General features: G+C 44.2%; 2 protein-coding genes across 6 annotated transcripts in view; one reads left to right on the top strand and one right to left on the bottom strand.

The window, feature by feature from the left end:
* CACNB2 (calcium channel, voltage-dependent, beta 2 subunit) overlaps positions 1 to 4233 on the top strand; it is a 432395-nt gene extending 428162 nt beyond the window's left edge. For all 5 annotated transcript variants that reach the window (XM_010859991.1, XM_010859994.1, XM_010859992.1 and 2 more), the window contains one exon: positions 834 to 4233. In XM_010859991.1, coding sequence (XP_010858293.1) covers positions 834 to 1322 — 489 coding nt within the window. In that variant the 3' untranslated portion in view covers positions 1323 to 4233. The remainder of the gene's footprint in view (positions 1 to 833) is intronic.
* Positions 4234 to 5740: 1507 nt separating this feature from the next.
* Positions 5741 to 21869, bottom strand: part of NSUN6 (NOP2/Sun domain family, member 6) — a 79617-nt gene continuing 63488 nt past the window's right edge. Inside the window, exons 8-10 of the mRNA XM_010860072.1 lie at positions 16099 to 16247; positions 8995 to 9120; positions 5741 to 7191 (exon numbers count right to left, since the gene is read on the bottom strand). Coding sequence (XP_010858374.1) covers positions 6976 to 7191; positions 8995 to 9120; positions 16099 to 16247 — 491 coding nt within the window. The 3' untranslated portion in view covers positions 5741 to 6975. The remainder of the gene's footprint in view (positions 7192 to 8994; positions 9121 to 16098; positions 16248 to 21869) is intronic.

Here is a 21869-nt window from a genome sequence, read left to right on the forward strand (position 1 = left end):
GCAATGTAAACAGCATCCTGTGAATGTAGATCCCTCTCCCCATATTCTTTTTTTAATTGGTGTAGAGTTGCTTTTCAAGGTTGTATGGGTTTCTTCCTACAAGGAAGTAGAACAGCTATATGTCTATCAGCTCTATCCCCTTCCTCTTGGACTGCCCTCCCATCATCCCCCGCTCTTAGGTTACCACAGACCACTAACTCTATTAAGACAGGAAGAGAGGAGAAACTTTCCACAGGCCGGCAGCACAGACTCTGGACTCAAGACCGCCTGGGTTCAAATCCCTCCCGGGCCCTGTGCCCCAGGCATCTAATGGCACCAACCTCATGGGGCTCTCCCAAGGGTTGCATCTCGTGACCCTTCATAGAGCAGCATGGAGGGTTGTATTAATAATTTGATACACGTGACTATCTTATGCTAGGGCTGGTCTCATTAAGTGCCATTTAAGTATCTGACTGTTTATCTTTTTTTTTTTCCTTAAAGCCCACATTCCCAGAATTTATCTTCCTATCTGTATCTGAGCAGAGGTGTGGCTCAGTGTTCACCCAGGTGTAGACAGATCTCAGGAATTTGTATCTGTATTTGAACCACAAGAGAACGTATAAAAGAAATCCCTCCTTCCTTCATCTAAAAGAAAAAAAAAAAAGTCTCTAAAAGGCTGAAATGAAATCTAACCCAGCTTGCTTGCTTAATTCTTTTGGTAACATCCAGTAGCATTTATATTATATTGGATTTGATGTTAATTTGTAAGCGCCAAGGACAGCGCAAAGGGACTGGGCTTAAAAGGACTTGCCTTTGTGACGGGGGTTCTCCTGTATTTGCTCCTCCGTCTCCAGGGTTCTCAAGGGGATCAGAGGACGGATCGCGGGGCTCCGGGCCGCTCTGCTTCCCAAGCTGAAGAAGAACACTGCCCGGAACCGGTCAAGAAAGCCCAGCATCGTTCCTCCACCCAGCACCACAACCATCGCAGTGGCACCAGCCGAGGCCTCTCCAGGCAAGAGACCCTGGACTCGGAGACGCAGGAGAGTCGCGACTCCGCCTACGCGGAGCCCAAGGAAGAGTACTCGCACGAACACGCGGACCACTACGCCCCGCACCGTGACCACAACCACCGAGAGGAGCCCCACGGGGGCGGTGAGCACAGACACAGGGAGACTCGGCACCGCTCCAGGGACCCGGACCGAGAGCAGGACCACAACGAGTCCAACAAACAGCGGAGCCGCCACAAATCCAAGGATCGCTACTGTGACAAGGACGGGGAAGGGCTGTCCCGGAGACGCAACGAGGCCGCGGACTGGAACAGGGATGTTTACATCCGCCAATGACTTTCCTGCCCTTTTGTGTTGTTGTTGTTTTTTTAAGTCTTGTATACCCACCACCCACCCACATCGATCTTGGGGGGAAGGGGGTCTACACCGCAATCATGTGATTTGTCTTGTATATTTTGTACTGCTGTTGCTTGGATAGCAACAGCATGAAATAGAGTATTAATACACTTTTTTTTTTTCTTTTGTAAGTGCTCTATCAATTGGCCTGGAAAGGCTGCAGGCCTCTGGCTGTCTACGGAACCTTGAACCCCGTCTGGGGTAGCTGCCACTCGAACAAATCTGTTGCCGTCTGAGTGGCGTTGGTATTTTAAGAAGCATAGCTGATGTTTTCGAAAATGTGGTTGATATATCCAGTGGGCTAGAACTGGCCCAGATAAAAAGTGGAGTTTCCTGATTCTTGCCGAATTTTTAATATGTAGGCACTTGATTTGCATATTCATCCATGGACCACTGTTTCTTGCTTGTACCTCCGGCTGACTAAATTTGGGGACAGATTCAGTCTTGCCTTACACAAAGGGGATCATAAAGTCAGAATCTATTTTCTATGTACTAGTATTGTGTACTGTATAGACAGTTTGTAAATGTTATTTCTGCAAACACCTTCTTACGATAATTATATATATTATATATAATATATATATATCAGTTTGATCACACTATTTTAGAGTCTTAATGCCAAGTCAGCAGACCTGCTTTATGAATTACAGGGACTAGAAAAGCCCACCTTCAGGAAATTTGTAATAGCATCGACTCGACGCCCATCCCCGTTCACTAGTCTGTACATACTGTAAATACGTGTGGTGCTTGACTTGAAAAGGCTTGATTTCTGAATGTTTCACCATCCTTGTAAGTTTATCATTTCTGACCATAAATTATGGGAAATATATAACCAAACTCCAAGGGTTGTTCTACTCCGTGCAGTTCACACTGATTGTGACGACCACGTCCTGCGTAGCTTGTGTCTGAGGTCACAGCACTGGAGTCTAGGAGCTGGAACCCGTGTGCGTGTGGGTCTGGGGGTGAGCATGTGCGAGCAAGTGGAGGGTGTGAGTGTGGAAGACGCAAGAAGCATCCAGCCTGGGCCACCGGCGCACACCCACCTGGCTCCGCCGTTCACTATGCTGCTGCGGGAGCCGCCAGGGCGTAGCGGGGAGCTCGCTGCCAAAGGAGACTCGCTCAGAGAGCTCCCACCTGCTGGCTCCTTGGTCGTGCCCCTGGAGAGGAAAAATACGGGCCGCTTTTAACTGTGAGTGTTCCACTGGAAATGTCTGATCTCTCGTGTGTTCGAGTGTCTGTCGTAGGGAGAAACGTTTACACAGCTTGTAGAATAATTTCAGGGGAAAATCAGAGACCCTGATTCCTCCCGCCCCACTGGCTGTTCCCCTCTTATCTCCTCAATCCATCGCCTCCCTTTCCATCCCCATCTCCCCCACCCACTCCGACACTTTCACTGTCTGTCAAAACCTAGAAGTGCTTCTTAAAACCAAAGTTTCTGCTCTTCAGAAGAAATCAGGGCAAAATGAGGTGACTTGAAGTGAACAAAGATGTTGAGGTTTTCCTGCGTGGGACACCTGCCCTGAAGGAGAAGCCAGAAGATGCTGAGCCTGGTGTCAGGGACACATTGTCGGCAGCCTGCGAGGTGGCTGTCACGCTGAGGCTGAAACCTGCTCTGCCTCTCTCACGTGTCCATCTGTCCAGTAATGCCTGGACAGGTAAGACAGTATTAGGTGTGCACGGACCTGGCACTTGAAGTCTGTTCCTGGAAAACTCCTATGATTGCCTACCTTCAGACCTGGACATTAAAAATTCTTATTTTGTTAAATATGGCTATTTTTATTTCGCTTCTTTGGTTATTCCAGGTTCTTGCCAAATATCCTTGGACCTTTACAAGTAAAACTGTCTCATGTTTAATTCATTATTTTCCTCCCCCAAAGAAAACTCAAGAGTTATAAAAATGAATTATACATATAGTGTTTTATCAGATAATAGAGGAACCATTTCCCTCAATCTGTTAATTAGCTCTGTACTCATACCTTTATTGAATATAAAAACACTAGTCATAATATATAAATTTTCAGTGTAAATTAGTCACATCATTGGGAAACCATGTTCCAATTAAAGTTACTTTTATAAAATACTTTCAGTCAACTTTCCATCACGGTAAGATGTCCACTAATCACCGGCCCCCAACCTTTCCTATACAAAGTTACATCCCAGTTCATGATTTTGGAATATCTAAATTCTTGAGGTATAACTGGTATGTATCTTTTTTGCTGCTACCATTAATCCCTTTCAAAGAACTACATTAACGGATTCCCTTTTTAAAAATTTTGTACCTGGACCTTTCGTTTCTCACTTTACTGTGAAACACATTAGTCCAAATCAGAGTGTTCCTCAGAAACCTCTATTGTAGGATCTGACATAAGCACATCTATCTGTGAAGACTTTTTAGTGGGTGTATGTGTAAACGGTGTGTGCGAAATATGTAAATGAAGAACCAATCCCAAGGACAATGGGATATTTACTGACTCGTAGAATGTAAAATTCTAAGTCTTTTCACACAGCAAAGGTTTCAGCTTAACCAACTCAGTTGTAGAATCATGATTTTTGTAGTTAACCTAGAAAATGCTGGAAATGTTCTGAATAGTTCTGTGGGTTTTTTTTCCCTTGTCAAACCCATTTCGGTTTTCCCTCTGCTCTCTCTCTACTGCTCATTTAAGTTACTGTTACAAAAAGGTGCTGCTAAATGTAGGCCGTCTTAGTTATCCTGTACTTCGGGACAATGCCACATTTGAACATGGTCTGCTCTGCATTCATGTCAAACCTTCACTGTCAGCTACACCAAACTGTTCAACAAGCCTGGTTTAAAGTCATTCAAACAATAAAGAGCTGGCTTCTGCACTGTTTACTATTAGTAGTATTAATTGCCATTTCAGGAGTGATTCTTACAGGTGAAAGTATGTTAAACACTTACCTGCACTTCCCTCACGTGGCTCATCTTCCAGGGCCGGGGAGGTCATGGGCTGCAGTCCCCTCCCTACGACGACTGCCAAGTGCCAGCTTCCAGCAGGTCAAAGGTCTCCGGGGGTCTGAGCACAGCAACGTCAGCTTCCTCTCACCTTCATCCTTACATGTTCAGCAATTCTTGCCTCCGATGTTGAATTTTACTTTTTCCCTTTTAAACTGATCCATCATCAGATCTTCATTTTAATCCTCGCCCTTGGCTCAATGACATGATGCTGCTGGTCCAATCTTGTTAACAGGTCAAGAGTCACTCTGGTGGAGACACAGGTAATTAGATGTCTCTGGGTCAGTGGTTGAATTGTGGTTAAGTTACATTTTTAAGTATTTGTACTTTACTACTTAAAATGTGATACACGGTTTTGAAGTAAAATGTACTCACTGTGGAATTAAAATGCTTCTGTTTCAGAAATAACTATGACAACATTAAATATGTTAAAAAAAAATGTATTCGTTCTCCTCTGCACTTCCCTTTCTTCCATCTATCTTAAATGTCTGCGTTCCTTAGGATTGAATGTGTTTTGTGTTCCGTTTTTTTTTTTTTTTTTTAAGAAACCACTGGAAAATGTCTGTTAAAGAAACAAATGTTAATCCTATTTCTTATCTGCCATTACTGTTTTCAACATGCAAATTTTTTCTTCTGTTTTGCCTGTACTGTTTATATTTTGGTGTTTGCTGGTATTAATCAAAACTTCTCATGTTTGCTGCGAGGCTCCTTCCCGACCATTTCCATCCCAGCCTAGCACCTAAGGTTCTGCAGAGAGCACGAGAAGGGATGGCCTTTCTGTGTTTTAAAATCACACTGAAAGTTCCAGGGGTACGCTGAGCCCTGGAAACAAGTACACAGGTCAACAGTGTTTCCCTTTAGACAGATGACACCTGCTGGGTGTGGGGCAGAATGAGGAATGGAAAGAAGTCAGTGACATAGTGAGTTTTAGGGCACTTGGTGTGGGTTTTCCCTCCTTCAGTAAGGGAGTAACAGTGATCTGCTCTGAAGCTGTACAGAAAGGACAAGGTTCCTGCCTTCCTGGGGGCAGGTGTCAAGGACATGCCTTGTTCCCTAGGGTGATGTGTCAAGTGCTGTGACAGGAGGAGTCAGAGGTCCAAGGGGTGCAGAGACGGCCCAGCTGCAGAGAAGAGTGTGAAGAAATGCTCGCTCAGAGCAGAGGCCTCTGAAGATCTCACCTGATCCAAGACCTTGCACTCTTCTCTACACAAGAAGTTTCGAGAAATTCCTAACGTAGACCCTTTGTTGCTGTTGTTTAGTTCCTAAGTCACGTCCAGCTCTTTTGCAACCCCATGGACTGTAGCCCTCCAGGCTCCTCTATCCATGGAATCTCCCAGTCAAGAATACTTAAGTGGGTTGCCGATTTTCTTCTCGAGGAGATCTTCCCAACCCAGGGATCAAACCTGCATTTCCTGCATTGGCAGGCAGATTCTTTACCGCTGAGCCACCAATGAAGCCCAGTGGAGACCTGTGAAGGGCGGGGAGGGGGAAAAAACTATTAGGTATCCACTTTAAATGCCCAGAGGCTCAGGAATTTTGAGGTGATTCAAATTAACAAAACAGATCCATTTAACATGACATGAGACACCTTTTAACCCATGGTGGGTATTTTAATAGATCGCATCTAAAAAGCATGTGGGATGAAGCAAGCCCACAGTTACAGTCATTTGACAGGCAGTCCACATACACTGGCCACTGCGGGGGATGTCTGGTCACCTCTGTGGTTTGGGTGATTTCAGATTTGATGGTGAAGTAGTCTTGTTTTATCTTGATCTATCCTAGTCACAGCTGCATGGTCTGGGGTTGGTGTTCTATGGAGTTGGCAGGAAAACACCAAGGCCTGGCCACTTCCCAGCTCTCACAAGACGGTCTTCTCTTTCTCACCAATCATACCTCTAATAATCTGTATCTTCCATTAGATGATGAAAGGTACCCAAATTCTATAATAGTCTCATTTTTAATCTACAGAGTTAAAATTCATTTTAGTTTTTAGTTTAAAACATGAAGGAAAAAGAAAACACAGTGAAGGGTGACTGTCACTTGGGAGTGATCCAGAACTCATCTGAAAGAGGGGCTGATATACCAAACAGTAACAGAAGAAGTCAAGTGAAACCCTCAGCTCGGTTCCTGGTACATGATAATAAGTTACGGACTACACACCCTGAATTCTGAAGGAACTCATACTTAGGAACTCAGTAACAGAAAACATGTTTTATAACCAAATTAAATACTGCTAATTTTACTCCTTTTGTTAAATCCACTCATTTTAACATTAAAAATGACTTGCATTCTTTACAAATTAAAACAAAGACCCCAAATGAAAATATGTTCCAGACATCGACAGGCACCTCCTTTTCTTTATACTCTGCTAAATCCATAAAGGAAAAATTTTCTTAAAAACGCAAAGTATAATCTCAACACACACCCCACTCCCACCCCAACCCTCCAGTTTCTTTCTCTGTGAAGCAGAGTCTCTTGATTACTGGTGGAACAGCTGGCAGCCTTTTCTGTTTCTCCAGCAACCACGACATCAATCACATGGTTTGATGAGAGTTTGGTTTAAAAAAAAAATAATAATAACCACCAGGCACATGTTTGGAATCTTCATTTCTAAAGATCCTCCTACTGTGTGCTTTTGCATTTTACAAATTTTGCTATGAAAAAACCTATACAATCCTTATTTGCCAGCCAAACCAGGTCTTCTATGCTGGCGTCTCTCAGAGAACCAATGTCACGGTCCAGTGACCGCATTGCAGAGGGATCGAATCGCTGCAGCCGTTTCAACTGTTCAGGTGACAGGCCAGCTCCCAGCATCCCTTCTCCTCCCAGCTGTGGGTCCTGCTCGGGAGAAGAATAAACACAGATGAACATCCTCGTGTTAGTAAGAGTGCCTGTGCACCATTTATGTTAAAAAACAAACTGAGTTGTAATTACCACCAATTCCAGAAACAGAAAAATAAGTAAATACCTTTGTGTGTGTGTGTATGTGTGTGTGAGAGAGAGAGAGAGAAATGGACATGCTGCTTTTCTGTATAATAAAGTAGGATAATGGTAAGAGCAGTCCCTTGATGACTGAACTCCTAGGATGGGCTTTACGCTTATCAAGGACCACAACATGCAGAAGGCCTGAGCACCAGTCAGCAACACATGGATTGCAGGTGCAGCTCTGCACATCTTAGCCGTGTGACTTTAGAACAATAACTTACCTGTTTCCTCATCTACCAAACAGATAAAATACTCAGTTCTGAGGCTTAAATAAGGTGATATCATGCCTGACACACAGTGGGCACTCAGTATGTCTGTGGGCCTGACATACTCATGGGCACATCACGAGATGAAAATTCAGCTTTATTTGTCAGACCCTCCCAAAGCTGACAGGAGGCACCTGACAGGAGGCCTCTCTCTGGTCCATACCAATGGGATGATAAAAATTTCTTTTTTGTTGTTTTTTAAATGTACTAGAATATCTAAAGAGATGAGAAAACGAAGGCTGTGCTGATTAGAAGAATAAAGAATCATAAGGAACTGAGTGGTCTGTGCAAACTGCTACTCCAAAAATTACACAAGCCTAACTTAAGGCACCGTTTCACAGATAAATGTTTATGTTACTGAAGATACATTTTCTTAGGCGTCTATCAGAAAACCTACTGTCTACTAACGCATGGTGGGGTTCCATCTCTGGTAGTATACATTGAATATACATGCACTCACTCACACACACACAAAATTGGAGTGAATTCTCAAGTCTTCTTTTCATCTACAATGTAATTATCTTAATTTCTGAGTCTAGAAAGCATCTCCAGATTGCTTTCTAGTTACGTATCCAATTACTTACTAGAATTCTGTCCTGGAAAGTCTGAAGTTAAACGTCCAATGTATCTGAATTAATGTGAGCATTACTACAGATTTAAACCTAGTCTCAAACATCATGGGCAGAAAAATCTAGTCATAAATATATTTTAATAAAAACCTGAACTAAAAGGCAGTGCTAAGTAAAAGAAAGTGCAAGGGAGTTTTTAAAATGTTCTATATTGTATCTAAGAAACCAAAGGAAGAGATTAACCTGCGCTATCTTCCCCCGCTTGGCTACTCTTTTGAATCCCGGTTATCAAAGCCTGTTTGGGCTTTGATATGTCATGAGAAAAAATGCTCACCATTTCCCCAAACCAGAAAAATACAGGACTGAGAGAGGGGAAAAGGGTTTTAGAAACAAAATTCCAAATAACATGAACAAGAGCGACAAGTCAAACATGTATCAAAAATCCACCTGAGTTCTATGGTCATTTACACACATTACTGACTGGGGGACTTTTGCAGAAATTAACACCTGTGGCTGGCAAGTCGTTATGTAAGTGAATACTGATACGTCTCCAGTCAATAACATTTGGATAACAAAATACGTATTAACACATCTCTGGTCAGTAAGAGTAAAGGCCTGGAAATCCTGGATCAGGATGTGAAAACTCCAGATGTTCCAGGACCATCTGGAACGGCTTTCATTGGAAAAACCGCCCTGAGCGCCACAAGATTTGTTTCAAGAGTTTTGCATGACGTATCCCTTCACGTAACTCTGGGTTCATCACTACACTTACGTTCCCGTGACCTACTGGATCACCTGGAGAGAGCTGCCACGGTCCTCACCTGGTGCTGAAGCTGAAGGCCGGGAAACGCCTCGAGGGCCCAGGCAACCTGTTCCTCATTTTCTGCCAGGGTAACAGTGCACGTGCTGTACACCAGCACGCCCCCGGGCTTCAGCAGCTCCACCGCCTGAAGACAAGAGCGGTCAGACCACAGGCATCAGGAGAGCAAGCACACATTTGAAATGCATATGCAAAATAACATCTGGAGGTGGAATAATTTGCACAGGACATCTACTGAATGCTGGCAGAGGACCTCAGCCTTCTGAAGGGACAAGAAAACCTCCACATAACCGGGCAAAAGGAAAAGGCAAGCGAATGGAATCAGGACGGGCCCTGCACCCTAGGGAGAGAGCTGTGAATGGAGGAGGAGAGATTCCTGCGCCCTGGCAAGTCCCCTCACTGGCGGTGGAAGAACCCATCCAGTCTGCAGCACCCACAGGAGGGGGCCGCTCAGAAGGCTGGTACCTCCAGCCCGTGCTCCTCAGTCTGAGATGTCCATCTGTCAGTTCAGGTGGAGACTGGGTGCAGAAGCTCGGGCTTTGGAGACAGTCCCAGGGAGAGGCCCAGGGTTGGCTGCATGGGGACAGCTTGCAGAGGTGGCATTATGGCAAGTGAGGCTTCGCGCAGCAGCAGCCAGGGCCTGACAGAGAAGCAAGGCACCGTCGTCAGGGGGGTGCACCCAAGGAGAGAGGCAGAGAAACCATAAGAGCTGCCTACCCCATGCCTGTTCCCAGGCAACAGGACAATGGTCACACAGGCTCTGGGAGTGGGCGTGTGCCACCAACACCACTGTGGGCTTCACAGGCAGGCCCAGGCCACTGCCACGGCCGAAAGACCTGCAAGCAGGCACTGTCACTCCCCTGCTATCCCGGGAACAAGCAACGGCCACCACACCTGCACCCCCGTAACGAGGGAACGAGGGCCAGCATGTACTGAGCAAACAGGCAGCAAGCATCCACCCCCTCGATTCCAGACAACACAGAGGAGTAGACGGACCCAACCTCTCTTCTCACAAAAACACCAAAACCACAACAAACTGCCGAACCACTGCCAACGTGAAAGGACTGGAACCTACCAGTAAAGAGAGTCTGCTTCCAAAGACAAGGAGGAGGCCACAGCGAGACGGCAGGAGGGGCGCTTTTGCAACATAAATCCCATACCCACTGGTGGGGGATCCACCAACTAGAAAATAATTATATAGCAGAGGTTTCCCACAGGGTGAAAGTTTTGAGCATCATGTCAGACTCCCCAGCCTGAGGGTCTGGCATCAAGAGGAGCAGCCCCCAGGATATCTGCTTTGAAAGCCAGCAAGGCTTGAATGCAGGATCTGCACGGGATGGGGGAAAACAGAGACTTCAGTCCGGGCGGACACACGCAGATTTCAGGTGCACTGGGACCCAGCGCAAAGCAGTGCCTCCACAGAAGCCTCGGCCGGACCCACCTGAGGGTTGTGGAGGGTCTCCTGGGGAGGCGGGGGTTGCTATGGCTCCCTATGGGAGCAGGTCACTGGTGGCAGAGACGCCAGGGAATACCGATTGGTGTAAGCTCTCCAGGAGGTCTTTTAGCACCAAGACCTGGCCCTGCCCAACAGCCTACAGTGTTGGAACATCTCCAACCAAACCACCAGCAAGACAGGAACACACAGACTCACCACCCATCAGCAGACAGGACGCCTGAAGCCATACGGAGCTTACCCACAATACTAAATGGAATAAGCCCAACAGAGAAAGACAGATATCGTATGACATCAGTTAGTGTGGAATCCAAAAAAATGATACACAGGAATTTACGTAAAAACAGAAACAGACTCACAGACTTCAAAAGCAAATCTATTACAAAGGGGAAAGGCAGCAGGGAGGGATATACCAGGAGGTGGAATTAACATACACATATTACTATATATAATACATAATCAGCCAGGGACTACCATATAGCACAGGAACCCTATCAATATTCTGCAATAACTTACATGGGAAAAGAATATGAAAAATAGTAGATATATGTATAACTGATTCACTTTTCTGTACACGTGAAACACAACATTGTAAATCGACTGTACTCCAACACAAAATAAAAAAGGACACATGCACTCCCGTGTTCATAGCAGCGCTACTTACAATCGCCAAGGCACAGAGGCAACATCAACAGAGCAATGGATAGAGGTGTGGCACATATACACAGGTCAGATTTCACAAACAAACAGTTACCAAAGGGGAAAGGTGGAAAGTGAAGTGAAGTGAAGTCGCTCAGTCATGTCCAAGTCTTTGTGACCCCGTGGACTGTAGCCCACCAGGCTCCTCCGTCCACGGGATTCTCCAGGCAAGAATACTGGAGTGGGTTGCCATTTCCTTCTCCAGGAGATCTTCCCAACCCAGGGATCGAACTTAGGTCTCCTGCATTGCAGGCGGACGCTTTAACCTCTGAACCACCAGGGAAAGGTGGAAGGGAGGGATAAATTAGGAGTTTGGATTAACACCTTGGAAAAGACCCTGATGCTGGGAACGATTGAAGGTAGGAGGAGAAGAGGACGACAGAGGATGAGACGGTTGGATGGCATCACCGACTCCATGGACATGAGTTTGAGCGAGCTCCGGGAGTTTGTGAAGGACAAGGAAGCCTGACGTGCTGCAGTCCATGGGGTCACAAAGCATAAGACACAACTGAGCGACTGAACTGACTGAATGACTAGGATTAATATACACACACTACTATACGTAAGATGGGTTTCCCAGGTAGCACAGTGGTAAAGAATCCACCTGCCAAGGCAGAAGGCAAGGATTAGATCCCTGGGTCAGGAAGATCCCCTGGAGAAGGAAATGGCAACCGGCCCCAGTATTCTCACCTGAGAAATCCCATAGACAGAGGAGCCTGGCAGGGATACAGTCCGTGGGGTCGATAAAGAGTTGGATATGACTGAGCAACTAAACAACTATATATGTAAATAATCAACAACGACCTACTGTACAGCACAGGGAACTCTGCTCAATGTTATATGGCAGCCAGGATGGGAGGGGAGTCTAGGAGAGAATGGATGCAGGTGTATGCATGGCTGAGTCACTCTGCTACGCACCTGAAACCATCACAACATTGTTAACTGGCTATACCCCAATGCAAAATAAAAAGTATCCAAAGAAAAATATGATTATTGAAAAAAAACAATGTTCCAGACCAGATGCATTTCATTAGTTCAGAGCTGTTTCAGCCCATCTGGACCAAGACTTTTCCCAAATATGATCATTCAGTTTCATGGGTTTGCTGCTACTGCTAAGTCACTTCAGTTGTGTCCGACTCTGTGCGACCCCAGAGACAGCAGCCCACCAGGCTCCCCCGTCCCTGGGATTCTCCAGGCAAGAACACTGGAGTGGGTTGCCATTTTCTTCTCCAATGCATGAAAGTGAAGTCGCTCAGTCGTGTCCGACCCTCAGCGACCCCTTGGACTGCAGCCTTCCAGGCTCCTCCATCCATGGGATTTTCCAGGCAAGAGTACTGGAGTGGGGTGCCACTGCCTTCTCTGTTCATGGGTTTAGGTACCATTTTTATGCTGAAAATTCACCATTTTAAGGTGAGACTCCTTTTTGATTTCTGTTCCCATATATTCAACTGCTTTCTCAATATTTTTCCCATCCCACACTGAACGCCTACCTTCCTCTGAAGCCTCCCGGAGAAGGATCCCCCCGTCCTTCCTGGGGTACAGGCCCCAACCCTGGATCATCTTTTGCGCCTCTTTCCCTCACGTTCCTGTCCGTCCAGTAAATCCTCTTGCCTCTAGCTTCAGAACAGACCCAGGAGTCTCACGACTGCCACTGCTGCCATTCTGCTCCTAGTTTCATGATTTTTTTTTACCTGGATTATTCCAACTGTTTCCCACCTGCTTTGTTCCCTGCCCTCCTCCCATCTATTTTCAACACAGCAACCCAAGTGGTGCTTTTAAAACTGCCTCTTCGCAGCTCAAAACCCTTCCCTGGGGAGTTCCCTGGTGGCCAAGGACTCTGCACTTTCACAGCTGGGGCCCGGGTTCAATCCCTGGTCAGGAACTAAAACCATGCATGCCTCAAGGGACGGCCAAGAGAACAAAAAACCCTTCCAGTATTCCTTGTCATCACTTGGAGTCAAAGCTCATGGCCTCAGAGTGGCCCTCCCGACGTATGTACAGCAGCCCCTTGCAGCCTTCCCCTCTGTGTGCCTGGCTTGTCCTGCCTGAGCCCCACCAGCCTCTGCGGTTCTGGCTGGTGCGGCACCCCTGACAGCAGCAGCCCAGAGAGCCTGTTCCTTCCCTGCAGGGCTTGCTCCCTGCGCATCATCCATGTCTCTCTGCTTCCACTTTGGGTGCCCCCCCCACCAGCTCCTCTCTTCAGTTTGCTCCATAGGGTCACACCTTGGATACACAAAATCACTTACTCATCTCTCTGTTTATATTCCTCCCCAGTTAGAAATGCAGGTAGCACTATCGGTAAAGAACCCGCCTGCCAATGCAGGAGATGTAAGAGATGCAGATTCAATCCCTGGGTCAGGAAGATCCCCTGGAGGAGGGCACGGCAACGCACTCCAGTATTCTTGCCTGGAGAATCCCATGGACAGAGAAGCCTGGCAGGCTCTACTGCATGGTGTTGCAAAGAGTCGGACACAACTGAAGCGACTTGCAAAGCACAGTACCAGTTAGAAGAGAGACCCCATGTAAGCTCTAATAGACCAGTACCAATGTGTTCTTGCGATTGCTTCAGTTCAAGGAAACTGTATTGTGTTAAAAATTGTAAAAATTACATTTAGCAAACAGAGGTGGACAGAAGGATTTTCTTATGTATCAAAACTTGTCTATAATTATGTCATCTATGTACCAAAAGAACAAATAAATTACTTTAGTTGGAAAAAAATAAAAGAAACCTCATGTAAAAGGGCAAGGGTTAACTATCATATCATCAGCACCCAGCACTAGCACACAGGAGCTGCCCAGTATGTATTTGTTCAAGAAATAAAGTGTAATATGAAAATGAACCTTCCCCAAATAATTAAAGCTTTTTTCAAATCCCTAAATTTTTAAAAAATGTTAATGAAAATTTTAAAAAATGTTAATGAAAATCTTAAAAAAAAAAAGCATATACTAGTATCTCTTAACCATAGTAGACCAATCAAAATTTAAACTTTGCTAGCTGCTATTTGAGCATATTACATGGCTTTTCTCAACAAATCTTATCACTGCCAGAGGAATGGTTCCGGTCTCCAGTGAGGCAACCCCATCAGGTGGAGGCACCCTCCCCATTTCTCAGTCATAAAACCCAGGTATCCAGAGTAACTAATGCAGAGACACCGTATCCAGTCTCAACTCCCACCCTCACCCAAAGGCTCATGTGCTGGATTTTACTCTCTCTTGCACATGGTCAGGGGCTCCTTGTCACTAAGACCAACACATCTCCTCCCAGTGGCCTCTTAAAATGCCTAAAGGAGCTGAAACAAACAAAAAGCCAAGTCTCTTAAAACAGGGTCCTAATTTTTTATCCTTGGCCTTCCCTGGTGGCTCAGCAGTCAAGAATCTGCTTGCCAATGCAGGAGACACGGGTCTGATCCCTGGGCCAAGAAGATCCCCTGGGGAAGGAAACGGCTACCCACTCCAGTATTCTTGCCTGGGAAATCCCATGGACAGAGGAGTCTGGCAGGCTACAGTCCATGGGGTTGCAAAGAGTCATACATGACTTAGCGACTAAACAACAGGAGCAACAAAATTTTACCCAAATGTCAAAGTGGGTTGTAGCTATAAGCAAAGCTTCTTTTTCTCTGCTTGCTGTTTCAACTTCCAGGATGCGTTCTCTCAAGACCATATAGAAGAGAAAGAATCCACTGCAACAATCCACTCCCAGTGCCACTTTTGGGTAGGAAAGGAGACACCAGGAGTGCTGAAGAGAAAGGCACTCAAAGACAACTCCAGAGAGGGAGTCATCGGAGCATATCCGCTGTTGTTATAGCCTGTGTGTTTATAATTAGAGAGCTGAGAGGAAATGGCGGGACCGACTTCGATCCAATGCTGTCTGCTTCCTGGGGAATCCATGAAATCATGTTTACAAGGCTGAGAGAAACTCTCACACGTCTTATCAGGGCCTCCTGTGAGACATCCCGGAGACCAGTCTAACTTGCTAAGTCTGCCTGGTCCTTCTACATCCTACACTGGATGCTGTCACATCCCAGTTTCATGAACGAGTTCACCTCTGTTGGATTTCCCACCTTTAATTCACGAAGATGATTAGGAAGTCTATTAAAAAGCTATTTATTTATCTAATTATTTTTGCCATGCCACACGACATAAGGAATCGTAATTCCCCATTCAGAGACTGAACCTGTGCCCCCCTGCAGGGCAAGCTCAGTCTTAACCACTGGACACCAGGGAAGACTCAAAAGTATTTTACTTTATATCCAAATGTTTTACATCAGTTAGTAACTCTATGTTAACAACCCTCTATTTTTAAGGTAAAGCAGAATGTTTCAAATTCACTCAATGTCTCAGAGAAGAAATTCAACTACTGCCTGCGATGACAGAATGAGTCAATGTAAAGGAAGACTAGGTCTCTGGTGCTCTCTGTGTGTGGTATGTATAAAACTTACCACTTTAGCCATTTTAAAGTGTAAAATTCAATGGCATTAAGTATTAATATATTCACACTGTTGTACAACCATCACCGTTATCCATCGCCTGAACTCTTCCAAACTGAAACTCTGAACCATGAAACATTAACTCCCGATTCGTCCTCCTGCTCCTTCAGCCTCCGGTAACCTATATTCTACTTTCTGTCTCTATGAATTTGCCTTTTCTAGACACTATATAAATGAATCACACACACCATTTGGTCCTTTTGTGTCTGGCTTATATAATTCAGCATAATATGTTCAAAATTCATCCATGTTGTAGCACGCATCAGAATTTCATTCCTTTCCAAGGCTGGCTAAAATGTCATTGTTTGTACAAACACATTTTACTTATCCATTCATCTACTGATGGACATATGGGTTTTTCCCACATTTTTAATTACTGTGAATAATGCCGCTATGAAAACTGCTCTCAGTCTTTAAAATATCGAACTAGGTCACCTTTCTTCCACAACAAAGTAGCATCACATACCACAGTGAAGAGTTTTCGCTGTAATGGTTGGTAGGACATCACTTCTTTCAAAGTCCAAGTACATGCCATGTTTGGCCTCTGTCCCATTCCACTGCAGGGAGCATCGAGAAGAATTCGGTCAAACGATTCTGGTAAGAATGGAGGTTCTCCTGTAAAGAAAATTATAAACATATTTGTGGAAGGGCACAGACAGCGCCAGCACGCTAGGAATTCCACCAGAGGGCTCCAGGATATTTCTATGCTGTCCTGGGGGGTGGGGGGTGGCACAGTGAGCTTCTGCAACTAGGAAACCCATCAGTGGGTGCCAGAACCCACCCCGCTGTTCTATGAGGACGCAAATACCACCCCCCCCGACATACACACTGGGAAACCAATCAGTGCTAGGATCTGCCCACGGCATCCCAGGAGGGCGCGAATAGCTCCCCTAAGACATTTCCCCAGAAGATGGGCTGAAACCACAGCTGAACCTCAGGGGCTGTGTGAGTAAGAAGGAAGAGCTGAAATCCCTCCTCACAGCTGCTCAAACTGCGAAGTCACATCTCTGTGGACAGCTTCCTAAACTCAGCACCTACAAAACATCCAAACTGCTCCTGCAGCTGGGACGGGTCTGGCTCTAGCAGCCATGGGTCCAAGACTGAACCAGGAAGAGGCAGAAAATAAGAACAGACCAATCGCAAGTAATGAAATTGAAAGTATAATTAGAAATCTTCCAACAAACAAAAAAGTCCAGAACCAGATGGCTTCATAGGTGAATTCTATTGAATATTTAGAGAAGAGCTGACATTGCTCCTTCTGAAAATCTTCCAAAAAACTGCAGAGGAAGGAACACTTTCTAGGCTCAGTCTGTGAGGCCACCATTAGACAAGTGTTAGTCACTCAGTTGTGTCCGACTCTTTGCGAACTCATGGACTGTAGTCCACCAGGCTCCTCTGCCCATGGGGCTTTCCAGGCAAGAATACTGGAGTGGGCAGCCATTCCCTTCTCCAGGGGACCTTCTTGATCCAGGGATGGAACCTGGGTCTCCTGCATTGGCAGGTGGATTCTTTATCATCTGAGCCACCTGAAAGCAAAATGTGTAAAAGTCGCTCAGTTGTGTCTGACTCATTGCAACCCCATGGACTGTAGCTGGTTAGGCTTCTCTGTCCATGGGATTTTCCAGGCAAGAACACTGGAGTGGGTTGCCATTTCCTTCTCCCCTTCAGACAAAGATACCATGAAAAGAGACAATTACAGGCCAGTATCACTGATGAATACTGATGCAAAAATCCTCAACAAAATATTAGCAAATCAAGTCCAGCAACACAGTAAAAGGACCATACACCATGATCAAGTGGGATTTATCCCAGGGAAATAAGGATTTGTCAATATCCACAGATCAGTCAGTGTGATATATATAACATTAAAAAAATTAAAGAATAAAACCATGTGATCATCTCTATAGATACAGAAAAAGCTTTCAACAAAATTCAACATTCATTTATGAGAAAAACTCTCCAGAATGTGGGCACAGAGGGAACATATCTCAACATGAGAACGACCGTATATGACAAACCCACAACAAACATCATACTCAATGGTGAAAAACTGAAAGCATTTCCACTAAGATCAGGAACAAAACAAAGATGTCCACCCTGGCCACTATTATTCAACATAGTTTTGGAAGTCCTAGCCATTGCAAGCAGAGAGGAAAAAGAAATACAAAGAATCCAAATTGGAAAAGAAGTATGACTGACACTGCAGATGACGTGATACTATACATACAAAATTCTAAAGATCCCACCAGAAAGCTACTAGAGCTCATCAATGAATTCAGTAAAGCTGCAGGATACCAAAGTAATACACCGAAATCTCTTGCATTCTTGGACTTCCTTTGTGGCACAGTGGATAAGAAGCCGCCTGTCAATGCAGGGGACATGGGTTTGATCCCATGTGGGTCTGGGAAGACTCCACACGCTACAGAGCAACCAAGCCCGTCTGCCACAACTACTGAAGGCTCCATGCTCTCGGGCCAGCGAGCTGCAACTCCTCGAGTCTGCACACTGCAACTACTGAAGCCCGCACGCCTAGAGCCTGTGCTCCACGAGAAGGGAAGCCAGCACAGTGAGTCGCCTGTGCACTGCAGCGGAGAGTGGCCCTGCTCTCGGCAATTACACAGAGCCCACGTGCAGCAACAAAGACCCAGTGCAGCCAAAAATGAATAAATACAGCAGCGTGGACGTCTCACACACACACACAAAAGAAATCTCTTGCATTCTTATACACTAACAATGAAAGATCAGAAATAGACATTAAGGACACAATCCCATTCACCAGCACATCAAAAAGAGTAAAATACCTAGGAATATATCTACCTAACGAAGCAGAAGACCTGTACTCAGAAACTATAAGATACTGATGAACAAAATCAGAGATGACCTAAACAAATGAAAACATATACCATGTTCTTGGATTGGAAGAATCAATACTGTGAAAATGACTATACTACCCAAAGCAACCCCCAGACTTAATGCAATTCCTATCAAATTACCAATGACATTTTTCACAGAACTAGAACAAAAAATTTTACAATCTGTATAAAAACAAAAAAGACCCTGAATAGCCAAAGCAATCTTCAGAAAGAAAAACAGCAGGAAGGCCCTGGCTTCAGACTATACTACAAAGCTATAGTCATCAAAACAGTATGATACTGGAACAAAAACCTGAAATATAAATCAATGGAACAAGACAAAGTCTGGAGCTAAACCCACATACCTATGGTCACCTAATCTGTAACAAAAGAGGTAAGAGTATACAATGAAGAAAAGACAGCCCCTTCAATTAGTGGTGCTGGGAAAACTAGCCACTTACATGTAAAAGAATGAAGTTAGAACACTTCCCTAATATCAGACACAAAAATAAACTCAAAATGGATTCAAGACCTTAATGTAAGGCCAGGTACTATAAAACTCGTAGAGAAAAACATAGGCAGAACACTCTTTGACATAAATTGCAGCAATATCTTTTTCAATCCACCTTCTAGAGAAATGAAAATAAAAACAAAAATAAACAAGTGGGACCTAAATAAACTTAAAAGCTTTTGCATACCAAAAGAAACCATAAAAAAAACACAGCCCTCATAATGGGAGACAATATTTGCAAACGAAGCAACTGACAAGGGATTAATTGCCAAACTATACAAATAGCTCCTGTAGCTCAATATTAAAAAAAAAAAAACAATCCAAGTAAAATATGAGCAGAAGACCTAAAAAGACATTTCTCCAAAGAAGACATACAGTGGCCAAAAAGATGGTCAACATGGCTCACTCATTATTAGAGAAACACAAATCAAAAATACAGTGAGGTTGTCACTTCAAACCAGTCTGAATACCCATCATAAAAAAAAAATCTACAAACAATAAATGCTGGAGAAGGCATGGAAAAAAGGGACACCCTCTTCCCTGTTGGTAGGAATGTAAATTGGTACAGCCAATACTGAGAACAGTATGGAGGTTCCTTAAAAGACTAAAAATAGAACCACCATACGACCCAGCAATCCCACTCATCGGCATATATCCACAGAAAACCATAATTCCAAAAGGTATATGCACCACCTCGATGTTCATCACAGCACTCTTTACAATAGACAAGACATGGAAGCAACCTAAATGTTCATCAACAGAGGAATGGATAAAGATGTGGTACCTATATGCAATGGAATATTACTCAGCCATAAAAAAGAACAAAATTATGCCATTTACATGAATGGGCCTAGAGATTGTCATACTGAGTGAAGTAACAAGTTAGACCCAGAAAGACAAATATGATATTGCTTATACGTGGGATCTAAAAAAAAAAGAGTACTAATGAACTTAGTTACAAAACACAAGTAGTGTTACAGAAGTGAAAAAAAACAAACTCAAAGTTACTAGGGGATAAGGTAGGAGGGATAAATTGGGAGAGTGGTATTGACATATACATACTACTATTTATATCACTAACTAACAAGGTGCTATTGTGCAGCGCAGGGAAGTCAATACTCTGTAATGCCCTATATGGGAAAAAAAATCTTTAAAAAGGTTGGGTATATGCATTTGTGTAACTGAACCACTCTGCTGTACACCTAAAACTAATGCAACCTTGGAAAGGAACTGTGTGTGTGCTATGCCTAGTCGCTCAGTGGTAGCCGACTCTTTGCAATCCCATGGACTGTAGCCCTCCAGGCTCCTCTGTTCATGGGAACTCTCTAGGCAAAAATACTGGAGTGGGTTGCTATGCCCTCCTCCAGGCATGGGTTTTCCTGACTCAGGAGTCAAACCCAGGTTTTCCACACTGCAGGCAGATTTTTTACCATCTGAGCCAACAGAGAAGCCCAAGAATACTAGAGTGGGTGCCTATCCCTTCTCCAGGGGATCTTTCTGATCCAGGAATCAAATCAAGATCTCCTGAATTGCAGGCAGATTCTTTACCAGCTGAGCTACCATGGAAGTCCTCCCATAAAAGTTTTTTTTTTTTTTAACTTATTTGCTCTCTGCCCTATTAACACAGAAAACTCCTGAGGCAGATGCAATCATCAGGAATTTAAGATCATAATCTAGAATAGAAAGTAATGAGAAACAACTTCTCAATTCAGCCAAGTAGCTGGTTAAGCTGACTGATTTACATGTAAAAAAGTTAAAGACGTCATTATTATTGAATAAACTGATACAGCACAAGCCAAGGTTTAATCAAGCGAGACTTAGCACCCTCAATGTCAGAAGCCACACTTCATCAAAGCTAGGACCTGAAATTAATTCTAGTCGTTCTAAGGGCTGATATTTTCTTAGGAAATCTTACTCCAGACAGCCCCAGAAAGAGAGGGTACCTTTCAGGTTCTAGTCAAACATACCAGTTCTACAATTCCTCGGTCTCCTCACTACTGTAGCCATGAACAAGGCTGTGCTCTAGAACGAGTCTACATATCCCCAAATCCGATCTCCCACGGGTTTCCCTTTGCATTCACTTACATAACTTTCTCCACTCCAACTTCTCATCTGTTTAGTGTTACTGGAGAAAGTCATGAAACCAAATGGGTCTGCTTATGCTCCCTAACTGTAAGATATTACTGCTAACTGATTTTACACTAAGTTAGCTGATTTCCTACAGCACCCACTGCAATGTTTCAAGTCACATCCCAAGAGAACCTTCTGCTTTTCTCTGACTGCAAAGCTATTAGACACAAGCTCTTATCAATTTAACTTTTCTCTATCTACAACCATCCTTGCTTTCTTATCAATTGCCTCCAAAGAAATATCTTATCAAGGTAAGCATTTTAAAAATTTATTTTAAAATTTAAAAATTTTTAACAACTTATTGACCAAAGACTTATTAATACATCTTTTGTTACCTGAATGTTATTGACCAGAAACTTAACAAATTGCTGGCCACAGGCATTAGTTTCTACAAAAATTCCCTGGTCAGTAATGTGTTAATACACACTGATAAAATCCTCTTGAAAGATATGCCAATTTACACTACCAATAGCATGAGTGTAATTATGTTATAGACCTTTTATTTTCCCCATTATATGGTCACACTGTCCTTGTTGCCTTTCTACTGGAAGTTACCTTTTTCTCACTGGTTTGTTTAGAAGAGCTCTTTGTACATCAAGGATATTAATCTCACCTTTCTTAAATATTTTACAAATATTCCCCACAATTTGCCATCTGCCATAGGTTTTTAAACATACATCAGTTCAGTTCAGTCGCTCAGTCATGTCTAACTCTTTGCGACCCCATGAATCGCAGCACGCCAGG

This window comes from Bison bison, unplaced genomic scaffold, assembly GCF_000754665.1.
Source record: "Bison bison bison isolate TAMUID 2011002044 unplaced genomic scaffold, Bison_UMD1.0 scf7180017864461, whole genome shotgun sequence".
Taxonomy (NCBI): Eukaryota; Metazoa; Chordata; class Mammalia; order Artiodactyla; family Bovidae; genus Bison; species Bison bison.